At 45.0% G+C, this 18042-nt stretch overlaps 1 protein-coding gene across 3 annotated transcripts in view; it reads left to right on the top strand.

The window, feature by feature from the left end:
• SLC24A3 (solute carrier family 24 member 3) overlaps positions 1-17775 on the top strand; it is a 122157-nt gene extending 104382 nt beyond the window's left edge. For all 3 annotated transcript variants that reach the window (XM_064650913.1, XM_064650912.1, XM_064650914.1), the window contains exons 16-17: positions 6795-6860; positions 7825-17775. In XM_064650913.1, coding sequence (XP_064506983.1) covers positions 6795-6860; positions 7825-7974 — 216 coding nt within the window. In that variant the 3' untranslated portion in view covers positions 7975-17775. The remainder of the gene's footprint in view (positions 1-6794; positions 6861-7824) is intronic.
• The last annotated feature ends 267 nt before the right edge of the window (positions 17776-18042 follow it).

The following is an 18042-nucleotide window of genomic DNA, read 5'->3' as shown; positions in this document are numbered from 1 at the left end:
GCATAACAATATCACTACTGTGTTGCACACCCAAAATGTCCATTGTACAGTGTGATCACGTGGTTGGAAAAGGCAGTCTTGGAAACAGCCCCACAATTAGCAAAGAGAGTTTCCTCAGTTTTCCCTTGCAGGTCCTGGATTTCTCTCCAAATCCTCGGGTAACTGGACTTCAAAACAAAACAAGCCCCCTCTTTCACCCTCTTGTTATTGGTAATTAGTTATTGAAGTATTACTAAGTTGCCAAGAAAGGCTGGCGTTAGCTGGGTCAGTGTTAAGAGCTCCAAGATGCTGGTTGTTATTTGGGAACGTTCCCAAGTGCCTGGCACCCAGGTCAGCAGGGGCATCAGACACGGAGCTCCAGGTCCCTGAGGTCCCTCGTGCCAAGCCTTGGACTGCTGGTGTGAGCAGGGCCTGCTGACTGGGGTGGGGTTCATGAGCTGAGGCCAGCCTGGTTGTCCACTAAATGTCACTGAGTCAGAAGCACTAGGTAGTTTCTGAGCTAATAGTCAGGATTTAGTGCTGCTCCTTTGGTATTTGGCAGGACCCAAATGTGTCTTTGTGGTGTCTCCTCCAAAAGAGGAACTCCTCAAAGCAGTGGTGATGCCCCTGACTTGCAAACAGAGGGGAGGAGAGAGTTGTAGAAGACCAAAAGGGCTTCCTTGACTATAATTACTTTTGTGTAGTGATCCAAAACCATGGTTGCCTCCCTAGAATGTTTAATGTAAGTGGACTGTGGCAAAGTTAAGCTTCTGCTGAAAGTAAACACATTTTAGTAAACAAGCTGTAATAACTTTTGTGGAAGCCAAAATCAGGAGACTGTGTGATTTGGAAGTTAAACTTCAAAGCAGAAGAACCTTCTAGAAGCCCCCTCCAGCCTTGTTTTTCTGGGATTCTGCACGCTCATGGCTTTTTCCAGAGTGTGGTATATGTAAAATCCGTACATATATATCATGTTCCAGGCTGCCTGACTCCGGATCCCCTGTGGACAGTGTTGCTCCCTGTTAATGCTGGTGTAAGGAGGTTCCCATGCAGGTTCCCATGCAGAAATGGAGAGGAGGGTGTGCTCTTTGTTCCCGTGGTCGTGCTGCACCTGGGTGGAGCAGCTTGGGGACTGCCATTAGGTGCTTTCCGACCGTTCTCAGCTATCCTGGGAAGTGGCCTCAGGTGGAATCAGGCCTTGTTGTTTAAACAAGCTCACTCTATGGAATAGTGTCTGAGGGGGAAAGATCTTGTGATCTAATAGATGAGTCCAGAAAAGAGCAAGAGGGAAGCTGTCAGGGAGACTAATGGGCTTGCTGGAGTCACACAGTAGGTGAATGGCAGAACTGGAAGTAAACTGTGAATCTCTGGAGAGAGGTGTCCTGGTGCTGAATTGCTAAATCTCATTGTGATTAAGTGCCTCTCTTCTGACAGCCCCTTCCCCAGCCCGTTGTCAGCAGATGTTTCAGCTCAATATTTATTTTATTCTTCCTTCCTTGTTACAAGAAAGGAATGGAAAACCATCTTTTGCTTCTCAGGCTGCATCTTGGAAGCATCTGTCACTTGGTTTAGAGAAGGAGGTTTTCCTTCTTCTGTTTTTCTGCTTAAAAGGAAACATTTCCCTGTAGGATGTCGGTGCCCTGCAGTCAGAGACAGCCTGCCCAGGGAGTTGCACCCCCATGCTGTGCTGTAGGCAGCTGGCACAGCGGGCAGAGCTGTGCAGAGCCAGGGCACTGATCTCTGGTACCACTCACTGTGCCTCGCCTGCGTGTGTCTGTTACACCAGCCAGGCCTGTCTCAGTGTGATCATCACTGGGCAGCACTGGATTTTTGTTCTCTTCCTTCCAGTGCTGGCTGGAGCCAGTCCAAACCCAAGCCAGAGAATGCTCCATCTCATGCTTCTCCAAGAAAAAGTGTCGGTGGCAAGAAGAAAAGGTCCTGCTTTGCCCTCACCCTTTGCCTTCAGCTCAGTTGTCAGTTCCACAGTTCTTGGCTTGGACCAGGCCACCAACACTTTTCCCATTGAAAGGCAGATCTAGCCAACATCAAACTTTCCACATCAGATCCCTTCTCTTTCTACAATATCTAGTCTCTAACTCAACTATATGGTTACTATTTTAAGAGTCCTTGCTGTTTCTGAACACCCATTAATGTCCAGGTACTAACTCTGCCTTCCTCTGTGCTTCCCACTGGAGCTTCCATGTCCACTGCTTAGGGGTCACTTGGCCACCCTCCTGCAGATGCTCTGGCCTTCTGTTATCAACACAGCTAATCTGGCATTCCAGCAGGGCTTTGGGAGGAAAAGCAGCATCCCTCTGGCCCTAGAGAGTCCTTTGACAGAGCTCACTTTCTCCTCTCTTCCAGCATTGAATCCTGGACACGTTGCTGACTCTGTAACCCAGTAAGCATCCCTCCCTAGTGGACCTGGCATATGCAGAGTGCAAGGATGTTTGCATCCAATTGCTTCCCTCTGGAATATTTTTTTGCATATAAACCAGACATCAGCCAGGAGTATTTTAGAGAACAGGAATTTTAGCCTAAGGATAAAGAGCCAGGTTCATTTGTTCACATCAGCATTTGGGAGTATGATCATGTCAGTCCATCGCTCCTCTGCCTGATAATTCAGCCAGTTTCAGCAAAATTTGACAGCAGATTAGAAGTCTTAGAGACGTGACATTCCTTCCATGCAAACAGGCAGCTAGAAAGAGCAGGAATAATCCCAAGCCTTATTAGGCATCCAAGCATCCAGAGGGAAGCAAATACTTGAAAAACACATGGAGATGGGAAGCATCATTGCTTTGCTCCTCGCTGACCAGTTGCTTTTCACTGCTTTAATTCCAAGGCACTAGGGTGAATGGTACTTTAGGACAAAGCTGGCCTTAATCTCCTCACAGCCAACATCTGTGTATCTGTTCCCTGCCCCACTCTGGCCCAGGTACCTGCATACAGTCCACCTGAAATCTGAGGGAAGAGAGGGAATAGGATCCACGGATGTGTCAGTCATGGGGCAAACATTAGGGTCCAGAATAGCAACCAGGTGGTGACTCTGAGTGTCTGTGGGGGTCCCTGCTTCCCACTGCATCCCTCTTCTCTTCTGGAGCTGTTACTGCTCCTCCTGCTTTGAGCTGCCAGGCTCTTTCCATCTGCCACAGTAGCACCTGCAGCGTGACGTGCTGGCATCACTGCAGCAGCAGTATGCAACTTGGCAGGTGTTAATGGATTCACTTATTGTCAGATTCCCAGAAACCTGTGGATGGACATAGCAGGTGCATGCTGAAGCCACTGTCTAGTCCCTCCAGCCTCCTGGAGTAGTTTGCATGTAGTGAGTGTATTTGCTCCCTGGTTCCATGACAGGGAGGTCAGGATGATTGTGCTGTAGTGTAGAACAAAGGTGTCCTTGCCAAATCTCCAGGCAGTACAGGGATTCTCTCCAGCTGTAGCCCCTGCATCTCCTGTGTGATACCTTGATTGTCCATGTGCAGCATTCCAGGTGGGTACCCTCTGCAAAATGAATTTCGTGATACAGAACAAACCCAGGATGCCGCTCTCTGAGGAGTCTTAAAAGAGGTTTAAGAAGGAAATTCCATTTAGACATGCAGGAATGCAGCACATGTTTGAAGTTCCAGTTTGTTGAGACCGCTGTGTCATGGCAGGACCTGGGGAATGATGGATTTAGACTGAATTTCCACTGCCAGACAGAGACACTGCAGGAAAAGGATCCCCAGACATACAGAGGACCTGCAGCTTTTTCAGCTGAGGGACTGGAAAGGTAGCAGAGTCCTTCTAAAATTCCTTACTGGGGTGATTTCTGTCATATTTGGACCCTGAAGCAAAACAAGTCTGGGTTCTGGCAATAACTCCTTGTTTTCCCTTCAGCAACTGCCAGAAAAGAACTGAAGAATAGAATCACTTTTATTTCCATTGTTTTTCCTCTGCTGTTTAGCCTCAACCTTGGTTACCTATTTCCTGCTGCAGCAGCTTGGGCAGGGAGGTCAGTCTGGCAGAGGAGACTGGGAATGCACAAACTTTCCGTGTGTGATCAGTCAGAACAGCATTCTTCTGGCTTGCTTTAGCCCCTAGATACAAGCCAGACCTCAGAGGAGAGTTTGGGAATGTTGATTTTTCCTCCTTGCTGTATATGAGGGAGTGCTTTGTCTGCAGACAGTTTTGTCCTGGGGGAGAGGCATTTCCTGTTCTTAAATGAACAGAGAACTGGGCTTTTCCTTCTGTAATGAAGAAGACTCCAGCTGAGGCTCTTTTTCTGGCCTTTGCCAAAGCCTGAAATTATCTCCTTTCTTACTGTGAGTTTTGAATGTTTTACTGGCCTTGTTTTCCCTAAACTTCCACGTTGTCACATATTCTGAGAAAAGGTATTCCAGTGCCTCTTGGAGGAAATGCCACTCTTCTCATGAGAGGGCTGCTTGACTGATTTCTGCTCTGACTTGACAGATCAAGGACACATTTTTCTTAAGCTTTTGTTCCAGATTTCAGAATCCCCCGAGCTTCTGTGCTCACAGTTAGAAGTCTGTCATGAAATGGAGTAGGGTACAGTGATCATCACAGAAAGTGGAGTAGTTCATCAGCTAAGTGTGTGTTTTCAGAGCTGTAGTCTGATGGGACATTTGTGAAACAGCAGCGTGTAGTCCAAAGTGAAAGGCAGGAAAAGAAGGGGTTTGTCAGGAAGCTCATTTGGCTGAACTGGATGCATATCACAGCTGGAATTTCTGGATGAAAAAGTGCAACTGTTTGGGTAAAAAACCCTTGCTGGTGAGCTCAAAGTACTTGAAAAGCTGTGAAGAATTCCACAGATGTTTCAGGAGGTGATGGCATCTCCCTGTCATGCCACAGAACAAGCAGAAAAGGGACAGAAGAGGACAAAGACAACATGTGAGAAGGGCTATAAAACAATGAGAAGTGAATAAAAAACCCCAGAAAGACAGTTGGAACAACTAGACATTGATGTTTGATGTAAGACTGTTCCCAAAGCCCTGGGATGGCTGGGAGGTGGATTCCATAGGTGGGTGCTGGGTGTAATTCCATAATTCCAGAGGCACTGGCTTTACAGTATACGTGCTGTGGAGTTACCCTGTGCACACAAGTGGATTTAACTGGCACACAGCAATGAAGGTGCTGGTGCAGAGCTGCTCCAGCATCTCTCCTCTGGCACATGCAGTCAGTCTGAGCTCAGTAGACTTTGTGGAGAATGGAGGGATCCTTTAGGCAAATGGAGAAGTAAAATGAGAGAAAAAAGGCATATGTGAACACTGGGGATTCAGCCTAGCTTGGATTTAGCTCTTTCAAAACCACTCCTCAGTACTGTACAAAAACAACTCGTGGTTCTGTAGGATCACTTTCTGGAGCAGACAGATGCCTGTTAGGTTTGCAAATGTGGAAAGGCTGCCAGGAAAGTGCTTGCTATTTAGGTTAATTAACAGCTCTTTGCTTTGCCCAGCAGTGGGAGCTGGGCTAGATCCCAGGCCAGGAATGTTGCTTGTTTGGCCCAGGTTGGGAACTGTTAGGCTGGAGTGAAACTCCAGTTTTTTGAAGCAGTGGCCCTGCAGGGGGAAGTTGGTGCTCACGTTGGTGTTTGCTTTGCCTGCATAGGAACAGCATAAGTTGTGTTGCTGTTACATTTGTAAAGCTGCCATAAATAATTAGCATACACTTTGAACTTTTGAATAATCTTTAATAGCAACTTTTATTCCCCTGGATGACCTGCAAGGAAGAGCCCTGCAGGTAGTCCAAAGAAAGCAGCCCCAAACATTTCTCTTTGGAAGCACTGTCCGCAGCAAATCAGACACAGAGGCCTTTGGAATGGTCTGCTGGTTTTATGGAGGCTGAAGATGTAACAGAGAAGCAGTGTCTGCACTTCAGGTTGAATTCAGACATTTTCCATGCTAAAATAATTCCATCCTCTTCATTTGATTCCTTTTCCTGTAGATCCTTTTGCAATTGATACGTTTTATACTGTTGAGTTTTTACAGATACTGGCACTGGTCAAACAAAATTCCTGACCAAAATCCAGACAGGAATTTATTGCAAAATAGTATCTGTCTTTCCTAGCCAGCTGCTGTTCATTTAGGGTAGCAGGGAAGGTGGCTTTAATTTGTGTTTTAGTTACACAGAGTTAGTTTAGGTTTTTTTTGACCAGTCTGTCTCTGGAGTTTTCAATGGCTATAGGATCATGACATTTTTCACCTTCAGTTAATGCAGACAGTCCCAAAATTGACCTTCACGCCCTGAAGCAATCCAAATCCTTCATTTCTCTGGACAGTCAGTCTAGTGCTAATGTTGTATTTTACATGTAATGGTCATAGGAATAGAATGGTCCTGCTGTACATCCATACCCTTACAGCATATCCTAAAGAAATCCTGGAATACCTCTATGAACAAATGATCGTCATGGCTGTAGCCTTTTTTATTATGTCAAAAATCCGTAAAGAAGGAAAACGTGCCATTGGTGTAAGCCAGTATTTTAACACATGTGAAGGGAACAGCAAATCTCTGAAGGCAGCAGCAGAGCTCTGCAGATGGGGGGGATGTTTGTGAGTGCAAGTGATGGCAAAGCCCATGTGGGAGTAAAAAACCTTCAAATGTTGTCAGATCTTAAGGATGCTCCTCTAATAATGCTCCTTCTTCTTTTGCAAAACAGGGAGTAAGCAAAGTAATCTGTGATGTAATGACTTGCCTTGGCATTTACAACTTGCAAGTGAGTGTTTAATAAGTCAGCAGTTTAGGATTATGGAAGTATCAGCAGAGGGAAATATTGTTACTTGAAACTGTGAGATGGTTTTATAAACTTCCTTTTTTTACAGATTCGGTTAAACAGCAGAGGACTTATCTATTCTGTTGGTCTCCTGCTGGCATCTGTTTTTGTCACAGTATGTATATAGTCTTTTGTTCTTCTTCTCCAAAAGAGAGTTTTTTATAGACGTTTTCTTCACCTGTTCCTTCCTCACCTCCAGCTGAAGTGGTGTTTGCAAAGTCTGTGGTTAAGGGATAGGAGCAGTCACTGCTGCTGTAAACCTCCTGAGAGCTCGATGTGGCACTGCAGCAGTCACAGGGTGACACTCCTGTTTGTGTGCTTGGCATGGGAGGAGCCTGGGAGAGCCATTAGTAATTGTTAGTTATTCTTATGCTAGAGCTGAAGCAGATCCCTTGATGCATGATGAGGCCCATTCTCCTGTGGGACAGACAGACAAAATGCTGTACAGGGTGCTTGGTCCTCTGTAGGATCCTTCTGAAATATACTGCAGTCCAGGAAAAATAGTGCCTGGACGTGGCAATGTTTCTGTTGAAATCAGTGCTTCATATTCCCTGACCTTTCCCAGAAATGACAGAGAGAAGAGGAATGATGTGACATCTTCCAAATCTTGAGACCAGGTGCTATAGAGGGGAGTCCTGTGTGTTACATACCAGAACAATTCCCACATACACAAGACTTTTATCTTCAGCCAGAGCAAACTGTGCAAAGTCAAGCACAGTCTTGGAGTGTGTGACTCCAGGTTGAGATGCAGAGGAGCACATGAAACATTTTGAGTGATGAAAAGGGAATCTGGCCTTTAAATGCGTTTCTGATGGAATTAAATGGGATTGTTCTTGCTGAAATGAAATCCTTTGCAGAAACTTGAAGTGATGTCAAGTCAGGGTGGTTTCCCTGACTGCTGTTCTGATTTACTGCAGCTGTGGTCAGCTCACTTGCTGCAGAACTTGGGTTGTGATTGCTTCCAGCTGATCATCATCAGCCAGGGGACAGCCCTCTTCTTGCTGCTGTAGTTGAAGAGGGGATTTACTGCTTTATTCAAAATGTTCCTGCTGTGGTGGCTTACTCTGTGTTTATTGTAGGTTTTTGGTGTCCACATGAACAAATGGAAACTGGACAAGAAGCTAGGGTGTGTGTGCCTTTCCCTTTACGGCATCTTCCTGTGTTTCTCCATCATGACAGAATTCAATGTTTTCACGTTCGTGAACTTGCCCATGTGCAGAGATCACTAACGCAGGGGTGGCTGTCGGGAGGAGCTTCCTTCTTACCTGTGCAATACGAGCCACGGCGGCGACTCCTCAGCGTGGGGCACCTCCAAGTCCTGACACACGTCCTGCTCGCTGTTCATAGGACCCGTGGCCCCACCTAGGTGTGCCCTCTCCCTGGCCCCCACGACCTGGAACAATCCTGCATCGATGTGAAGAGGTTTTCTTTCAGCATTCGTGTGATTTCCTAGCTCAGTCTTTGAACAGTGTGACTGCGACTCGGTGAACTGGCTGCTAACTGGCGTCAAGCCAGGCAAAACTGGTCTGCTACAATTCCTTCTTTTTTTAAGTTATTTGATGGAAGACTAATTAATTTATGACTTAAGACTATTGCTACAATGCAGAAGAGGGTACGTTGTGCAGGGGCTGACTCTCGAGGAGAATCATGGGAATTTTTTTGGTTGTGGGCTTTTGTTTGTTTGTTTGTTTTTAGTTTTGGTTTTGCTGTTTTTTATTTGTTTGTTTTGATGGGGGGGGTTGTTCTTGTTGTTCTTTTTTTTACTTGCCAGAGATCAACGTCCTGTCTTGCATCTTCTCCTTCTGAGCACTGGGTCTCCTGTAACAATCCAAAGGTCACAGGGCAATGTAAAATGGAAATGCAGTTCAAGACACTCAGCATAAAAGTGGATAAAAGAAGTTTGTCAAGGCAACAGCTGATGACTTTTTACTCTAAATAATGAATCTTGTACAAGTGTGATGAGGATTGCAAGCTAAATGTGGATACAAAGGGTAAACAGTGCTACCATTTTACTATGAATGTCGGAGTTTTATTACTGGGGCGTTTATGTCATTTCCAAGCAATAGTTTGATTGCCCAGGAGGGCTGCCAAGGTGCCCTGGTTTTTAACTGGTCTGCACGTGGACATGGAAGGTCAGAACTTTCTCTGCTTCATCAGATCTCTTGTTTTGGGGGGATCCAATCGTTCGTGTCTTATTCGTTCTGAGAAGGACGTGAGTACGTGTGGAAACTTTTCTAAATGAGTTACAGACACTGGTTTCTTTAAGAGGAAAGAGGCATATTTTGCACAGACATAGTTACTGAAGTCCTAATTTGCCATTCTTTGAAGAATACACTGGACCTGGCCAGATATTTGTCATCTTAAGCAGTTGAACTTATCTGATAACAGATCATGTGGATTCATCACCCTTCCTTTGGGAGGGAGGAAGACACAGACAGAGATGGCACTTTTTAAAATGTGGAATATCTTCAATGCAGACTTGCTCACAGATCTTAAGTTATTGTGAAAGTTTAGCTATTCATTGTTCCAGTATCCCAGCTAGATTTTGTATAATTCTGTATTAATATGCAGGCAGATTCCACCCCCTGGGAAAGGCCCTCACAGCTTCGTTGATATGTATGGATACTGTGGATTCTTGCCACTGCGACTCTTGTATTTACTTTAAGCACTGATCACTTCTGATCCCTTTTGTATGTTTTCTCCTCTTTCTTGTATATGTTTTACTATGAAATGTATTAAGAGACTACCAGCTAGGTGAATGTTTTTGTCTATGGTACAAACAGTGGCAAATGTTAGTAGTAAAGGTACAACAAACCCTACATAAAAGAAAGAAAGGGAAAAACAAACAAACAAACAAAAAACCACCAAACCCTAAACTATAGCAGCAAAAAAAAGAACTCCAACTTGTAAGAAAAAAGAAGAGAGTCATGTTCCATTCACAGACAAAAAGCCAATTTTTATTTCATTTGCACTTTTTGAGTTTTCTTTTGGCAAAATGTGGTAAATGAAAATATTTACAGCCTGGGTTTCCATAGAGCTCGGTACCTGATTTTCGTTCTTTCCTTGTTATGCTGAACATTGGGAGGCACTGGCAGCTCCTTGCACTGTGCTTGTCAGCGGAGTCCTGTGGGAAAAGCCTGTCCCGTTGGCCCCGGGGAACGACGTGTGCTGTGGATCCCTGGCGAGAAGAAGGAAGGGTCCAGGGACAGGCAGTAGAGAGAGTCAAGGATGTGCCTGCATTGTCCTTTTTCGTTCTGGAGAACAGTTGTGTTGCTACTTGTTGAGCTCTGCAGCTGTTGTTTGAGCAGCCTTCTCCTACCTGTGCCCACGGGACGTCCTCTCGCGTTAGGAAGCCCGCTGTACCTTCCTTTGTTGGGTTCTTGTTTCTTTTGTTGTTGTCGATGTTGTTGTGAATGAGATGAATAATAATAATAACCACTAAAATGCCTAAAATACTTCCTTAAATCAAACAATGTTGTCAGCTATGTGGCACGTGTCACTAAAAGCCACCCCACAAACACAGCCTACTCTTGTAGCGAGATGCAGTTGCTCCTAAGCAGAGTGTGTCCTTGCTGACGGAAGGGACAGATTAGCAGAAGGGAAAAAAAAAGGAGAGAAGTTTCATATCAGGGCCTATTATTACTTCTATTTTGAATATTTATACTGCTGCTCCAATGGAGCCAGTTGGATCTATTTCTACGAAATAGCCGTTACCTATCCCATGGCACAAAAACTGCACGAGTATTTTTTAGGAACTTTTCCTGTTGTTGTGCATTAAATACTGTAGTAATCATAGCTTTGCATTGTGTGTGAAACCCGGAATACCTTGCTTTGATGTCTGTGTGTTGTGCTAGAATGTTCTGCGAGTCGCTTGTTCTCAGCAGAAGCAGAAGGGACCTTGAGCTGCCATGACCTGTGCCACGGATGAACTGCCCCGCGCCCCCGAGGTGTGCTCGCCACGCGCAGCCACGTCAGCGAGGGCAGGCCCGCTTTGGAGCGTGACAGACCCACTGAACGTGCCCCTCCTGGCTGTGGTTGCTGGAGGAGCCCGCCCCTCTCACGTTTGTTAGCGTAGCCAAAGCCTGTGGGAAAGTCCCCAAAGCAAAGAACCAGCAGTGTTTGCCTTCTTCCTGAGCTCCCCAGGGCTGGCACGGACAGTTCCGTTCGGATGCAGTGCGGATCCATAGCTTTACTGAGTCTGGCAGGGCCTGAGTTCTGAGGGGTTCTCCCCTCACCAGCTTAGACTCTGGAAGTCCCCAGCTGTGCTGGAGGCCATCCAGCACCTGGCTCCAGTCTCCCAGTGGGAAGCCCTGCTGTGCCCGTTGCTGCCCGAGCCGTGGGCCGTCACTGGGAACCGGCCAGGCTGGCAGAGCCTTCGGGGACTGGGGCCGTGGGTGGCCAGGGGGTGCTGACTGGGGGAAGGAGGGAGTTTGAGGAGCTGGGGAGGGGGGCAAGGGTTGGGGGGCTGGAGAGAACCACTAGTGAAGCTGGGCTGGTTTGGGCTGGGGGTTTTAGTGTCATTGTGATTCATTTGCAATTTTATTCTTCTGAAAGCAAGGGTCACCTTCGTGTCCGAGGCTGCTCTGGTCTTTCCACCAGTCAGCTGTTTTTGTTACCATTCCTAGTGGCTTCACTGGATTCTCAATGAGTATTTCAAAGGGAGACTAAAGAGCCTTTTCCTCAGTGGAGAGGCTTCACTGCAGCTCTGACTTTGACTTGCTGTCAGTATGTGATCCTTGGCTGGCTTCTGCTTGACATGGATGGCCTTCCTTCAACAGCAGTTCAAAGGCACAGTGCTAGGATGGGCTATGATATGAGGTGGTCTGAAGACATGCTGGGAAAACTGCTTTTGTCCCTACCAAAGGTGAATTTTATACTTGCCTTTTTTTTTTTTTTAATTTTATTTTTCGTGTACTGCAATTTTTGGTAGTTTCTGCAGTAGGAGGACCAATCTGAAGTGTGTGCACAGGAGGAGACTTTCACTGGCATAATTTGTTGGTTTTGCTGTGATGTCACTTGCCTGCTTAGTTTTCAGCTTTCTGTCTTCAGCTGTGTCTCTGAAATCGATTGATTAGCTTTGGATGTATGATGATAGTGCTTGTGGAGAACGAGACGCGAGACTGGCTTTTTTTCCTGACAAAACAAGTCAGGTAGAACAGCAGTCTAGTTTTGGAAAAAACAATGTTCAAGGTAGGTGGAGCAACCTGTCAGAACAGGAATTTTTATATGTTTTTTTCCAAATAACCATGTGAGTAAAACCTACATTGAATATTGTTGAGTAACTTCTAGAAAACCGTAGGTTTCTGCTGATTGACAAATGTTTCTTATATTAAGATTTTTTGGAAGCCCTAATCCTTTCAGTTAAAGTTCACAGAGATGCAGTAGTGTGAGGTTTATCTATTTCAAAGTTTGACCACCAGAGCTTTAAACTTGTTTAAATATATACTTTAAAAATCAATCTCAGTGGACCCTGCTTACCTGGATTTAATTCTGCCCTGCACTCACGGCGTTTCACCTGCTCAGCGGTCACTGCGAGTTAGTCTGAAATAGCCTTGAATCCAGGTAAGAATGTCCCTTTCAGGTTGGTACAACTTTAACTGAATCAGTTTAAAGCCAGCTTTTACTGAAAGCGGGGGAAGTTTGAATTCTTGAAAGACTTCAGCCACTTCATTTCAGATTTCAGGAGCTGCAGAGTCTGGGTGTGCCGAATGGAGGCACCAAGCAGAATGCAAGGCTTCCTTTCAGGAAGAGAGTTTTCAGTATTCAGGGACTTGAGTGAAATGTGACCTTTTTTAAATCAGGGGGAGAACCCCAGTGACTGTTGTAGGTCAGTGATGTGTTTGCAGCAGTGAGTCCTGGAAAGGATGGGGACACTGCATTTTTTAAAAGAGGAGTGAACTTTTTTTATTTTCTTACCTGAATAAATGAATGGCTATTAATACTACAAGCACCTTTAAGGGACTTTACATGGATATTGTGTTAGCACTTAGTGGCCTCAAATCTGAAGCATAGTTCTGAAATGCATCTACTTCTACCCAAACTACTTGGACTTGTTCAGCTGAATCTCCTCAACCAAGCTCAGGTGTGGACAAATCCATGCCTTTTGGAGAAGTTTACTTTATTCACGGGGAAAGCAATGGGGTAAGAAATGACAGTGTGTTCTATTGTGCACTGGGAATATAAACTGGCTGTGAAATCGATTATTTGCTGGCCTGAAGCAGCCTGAGATCTAGGCCAAGTTACCCAAGTTTGGGCAGAAGCATCTAATTTCAGGAAAGCTTCTAAAAAAGCACAGTTTGTTTAAAACAACAGATTTTTAAATGTATTTATATAGCTAAAATGACTTTATTGTGGTATATTTTAGGTAGGTTTTTGTTTTACTTTTTGTAATAGCCTTGCAGAACAAATTTTAAACCTTCCACACCGAAAAAACCTGACAGAAATCCTGTCAATCTAATCTTTGTCTGCCAGGTAGGATTTGAATGGTGCTAAAAGTCAACATGATAATTTTACAGCAGCAATTCAACGTAACATTTTCATTGGCAGTTGAGGGAATGTTGTATCCCGAACCTGTGGGGATTGTTGCAGTTGGTTACAGATCTGTGTAAATGTTGGGGTGTGCCATGACACCTTTTCCAAGAGCAGACATCCCTTTACGCCCAGCCTGCTTGCTCCCTCAAGATTTTGTCTTGCTCCTCGTGTTGCAAGGATTCAGAATTTTGCTTCCACTTTCTCATAACCTGAATCCCTCTGGCTTTGAAGGCTGACCCAGGTGCTGCTTAGCACCGAGTGAATGTGCTGGGCTGGCAGGAGCAGTGGGGAGGTTTGGATCAGTCAGCTGCTGGGAGCAAACGTGAGGAGATCTTTGCTTGGCACACGGATCTCCGACCCCCGGGTCACGCATTATACCAGAAACAGAACTGATCTAATGAAGGGGTTCTACGTCTGACCTGAGCCTTTTACACTTGGTGAAGCCAGACTGTGCTACAGGAGTTTTACTGAGGGTTTCAGTCATAAGTCCCTGTAATTCACTGGCAGATTTTTAGCGTTATTTTTTTAAAATGTACGAACAGATTTATATTCAAGCAACATACATACACACACATATATATATACTTAGTAAGTATATGTGTCCAGTGTTGTTAAATTGAAGCCCTGTGGTAACCAGCTGTCTCTGCATAGGAATAAAGTCTTATCATGGCAACTGCTAGGATGCTGTAAGTGTCTGAGTATTTAAGATAGACTTACACATACCTATTCATAAACTCAAGAGATGGTTGCAGGCTTTTGTTTGTTTCCACATTGTATTAGCCAAATATTGTGAGTGGCACATGCCAGTTGCATATCTCTAATATAGCAGGTCAAAAGCTTAAACAGCTAATCTGTGTCCATTCAGTAATATTTCTAGTTGTAATTACTGTTATTCATTTGAGGTTCCATTTGCTGAACATAAAGACAGCTTTGAAAAAGCAAAAAGACCACGTGTGAGACACTGGGGAGGTCAGGAAATTCTATTCTGAAGTATTTATGAGTTTTATTTATTTATTTATCATACACAAAGAGCTGAGCCCCTGGTTCAGGAAAACATTTCTTCATGCTGGCAGAAGATTTAGGAACCTAATTTCAGGCCCTTCCTAAAGCTAAAGCCAGATTTCCCTGGATCAGGGACCAAGCAGACTAAGCCATTAAAAGCATCATTCCATCCTTTTGAGTGTCCACAAAAAGTGGTAAGACCTTCTCAAATGCTTCTTATAACTTATATTAGTAGACAAGCTGAGGAATCCCGAGAGACCCAAAGATGCTTCTGCAGTGCTCACCTCTTGATCTCTGAGAGTAGAAATACATAAATAACAAATACTCCTTGCACTCTCAGTGTTTGTAATATCACTGCCACGAGGTACCATTTGCAGTAATCAAAATTCGCATTTCATGTGATACCCACAAGTAGATTTTTATACTTTTATTTTTCAGGATTTTTTTTATTTTCTTGGTTATCTGCTTTCAGTAAGCAAGTGATTTTCCTTTGCCTGGTTTTCCACGGCTCTTTTTAACAGCACGTGATTGGCTCTGGTTAAATGTGAAGATCTCCCTAAAACAGATGCCAGCAAATGCTTGGGTGAAGCTCTGTTGTCCCAGCTTTTTGACAAGGTTGTTACCATTTACAGCAGGCAAGGACCTTCTGCCTCCAGATCCTGCAGGTGAAACAGTCCCAGCACTTGCAAACACACTTCCCCTTTTGCACTGCCTTGGTTTGGGTCAGGAGGTCTCCAGTGCAGAACAACAATCACATCATTGCTGTCAGTGTGGGTTACAGCAGGGCCTGTTCGTGGGAAATACAACAGCAACGATGGAGGGCTTTTGAAATGTATCAGAAGGGACTGGAAGCCTGTGTTTTGCCAGCTTCTAAAGACTTAGAGAATTGTCAGATTAGGAAGGAAAATAAAAGGAAGATAAAGGCTGATTGCAAACAGTTCAGCCTCAGTCTTTCCTGAAGGTTTGTGTAATGTTCAAACTTTGCATAAAGCAGGCTCCCATGTTCTGTCAGGCACAGAGCTCAGCTAAGGTGTTCCTCCCTGGTGCTCAGGAACAGCCTCTTTTTCTCAGCAATTCTCACTGCTGAGCAGAACATCCATTTCTGTGTCACAGGATTGTCTGGTGAGATTGCTTAGGTGAGGTGAGCAAGCACAGAGCTAGAACCACAACAAAGAAGCCAAAGCAAGATGTTTGTGGAATAACTTTGTTCTGAAGGATTTTTTTTTTTTGTTTAAATGGGTGCCAGAAGCAAAGGACACAAAGTATGATTCTGTAATTATTGAGCACCCACGGAGAGCAAGTGCAAATGAGAGTGGTATGGCATCACAAAAAGCTGGCTGTTGTGTAATTAGGATACTGGCAAGTTTTGCAGGGGTTGCATTTACATGGAGATTTGCTTGGATAGTACTTGATCCTTACAGCTCTAGGTCTTTCATCAGGAAAGTACTTTGTCCCTTTGTTAGGGAGAGAGAAAGAGAGATGTCAAACCAATGTTTTCAACTCCTATGGGAGCTGCAAACAGTACAGTAGAGCAGTCTTGTGTCTGAGGTGAGCTGGTGTGCAGTGAACTTTGCAGTGCATTGAAGATTTAGGGACAAATTTTACTTTGTGTCCCCTTGAGGAACAGTGTGATTGACTTCACTGTCTGCCCTTGTAGAGCTGAGAATCCTCACTAGGTCCTTAATGCAGCAGTATGTGTGAGAGATGACTAAAGGAAGGGTAGGTTACCTTCATCCTCACATCAATTGTTTGTTTTCAAAACTGAAAACAAACTAGGGAGATGTTTGTATGTTTTGGGGGATTTGGGTTTTGTTTGATTTTTTTTTTGCTGGGCAATCTGAAATCTCTGGACAAGGTCTGGGGGTGGTTTGGGTGTTCCTCTTACTGGTGCATCCATCAGAGCTTCAGCCAGTGGGACATGCAGGAGGACAGGTCCATGGTTCCCCTGGCCCCAGACACAGGTGCGTGTCAAGCAAACCCTGCAGAGGAAAGGTCACTTCTGCTGAGGACCCCAGCACAAGCCTGGTGATGGGAATTGAGGCACAGGTAAATCAGGATCCCACTAGAACAAAAAGGTGAGCAGGCAGAGCCGTTAGTCCTCAAGGATGTTGCACAAGTTGCGTGGTCCCCCACCCTCCTCCCTGGCTCATCCAGCAGCTTTTTGGGCCAGGCTTTCCTTAGGGCAGCGCTCCCCATAGCTCCCATTGTGCACTGCAAGGTGTGTCTGTGTTCCCAGAGCTGTTAGGCCGCTGCTCACTGCAGAGGGCAGAGGGTGCTGTTGGGTGCAGGCTCTCCAGAGAAGCTTCTCTTGGTTCTTGTTTGTTGGGAGGGTTTGGCCTGTGGTGCCCCTGTGCTGGGGTGGCTTTGCAGGTTTGTCCCTGCAGGAGTGAGTCGGCTGCTGTGGGGACAGGTGGGTTCTTTGCACAGAGGGGCCACTTCCAGGCACTTGAGCCTTTTCCAGAGCCAAGCCCCAGCTGCTGTGTGTAGGTGGGGCTGTCTCTGTGCTGCTGAGCCCAGTCAGAGCCAGCCCAGCTCTGTGGTCAGCCTGGCATCACTGAGGCACATGGGGAGAGCCCAGTGCCAGCTCTGTGTGTCTGGGGGTTCAGTCACCCCATGGCCCAGCAGTCAGCTGTTCAGGATCTGATAATTTGATGGAGCTGTAATGGAAAAGTTGGTTTGACATTGTTACTGGAGTCTTAGGCCGTTGAATGCAATAGCTGCTGTGGCTGGTTCTGAAGCAGACTGCTGAGACCATGCCAGTCTCTGAATCGTGGGCAGGATGAGTTCTCTGCTTTGTGGTGCTGTCTGGCATCCGAGCTGCAGGAAGCACAGCAATAAAAGTGAGTGAGAGGAGCACCTTTTGTTTGACTGGGGATCAAATGACGCTGTCTGGGTTCCTTCTCTGGGGGAAATTCCGTGATGCTTCTAACCACAAGGAAGAAAACGTAGGTGGAACTGAGTGCAAATGCACATATAATGTGTGTTCATTTACAGCCAGCCAGAAAACAAAATAAGCAGTGGTTTCTAGTAATATGGTTCTACTCAAAATAGCTTTTTATTAAGTCAGCTTGAAAGTGTTAAAACGGTGGAGCCATAGACAAAATATTTGTTACCTTTTGAAATGAGTTACAATGGTTTTGTCATACTTGTACAGGTATTATAAGGTCAGTCTTTCTGTATGTTTTATAACTTATTGTAGAATAGTCTTCTATGCATAGCTGTTCCACTTGCCTGTGTAAGTTACAAATCTAACAGAAATGAAAGCATGCATTTTTCTCTGTTTGCTGGTAACCTATGAAATTAGAAACTTGTATTTCTGTGTTTTTAATGTGTTATACTATAAAGAAAATTCACAGCACTATTGTCTATGGAATATCAAAAAGTTTTATTAGAATGAATTACTTTAAATGTTTTGTCAATTGATTTAATAATGTGTCAGACATCTACACTAAGACAATATAATGTTTATCAATAAAAATATCCTCTCTTTGTACTAACTTGACACTTCAGGGTGTGCTTGGACATAGGAGTAGAGCACCCCATGGGTCTCAGTCCCAATGATTTATTCATTTTTTGCATAATTGTGAGAATACTCTGTGCCCCTTATTTGATCTCATCTTTGGATTAGGCAGTGAAGGAAGAAGAAAAGCGAGTTTTTATGCTTTGTATTTCCTGTGCCCCTGGGGGTGTGTGCTGTGAGGTGTGTGCAGCACAGCAGTTCCCCAAGGAGTTGGCCGGCTCGTGGGACGTGTTCGTGTTGGAGG

This window comes from Pseudopipra pipra, chromosome 3 (genome assembly GCF_036250125.1).
Source record: "Pseudopipra pipra isolate bDixPip1 chromosome 3, bDixPip1.hap1, whole genome shotgun sequence".
In the NCBI taxonomy this organism is placed as follows: Eukaryota; Metazoa; Chordata; class Aves; order Passeriformes; family Pipridae; genus Pseudopipra; species Pseudopipra pipra.
The sequence above is the reverse complement of the archived record's forward strand: the minus strand, read 5'-3'. Positions and strand labels throughout refer to the sequence as shown.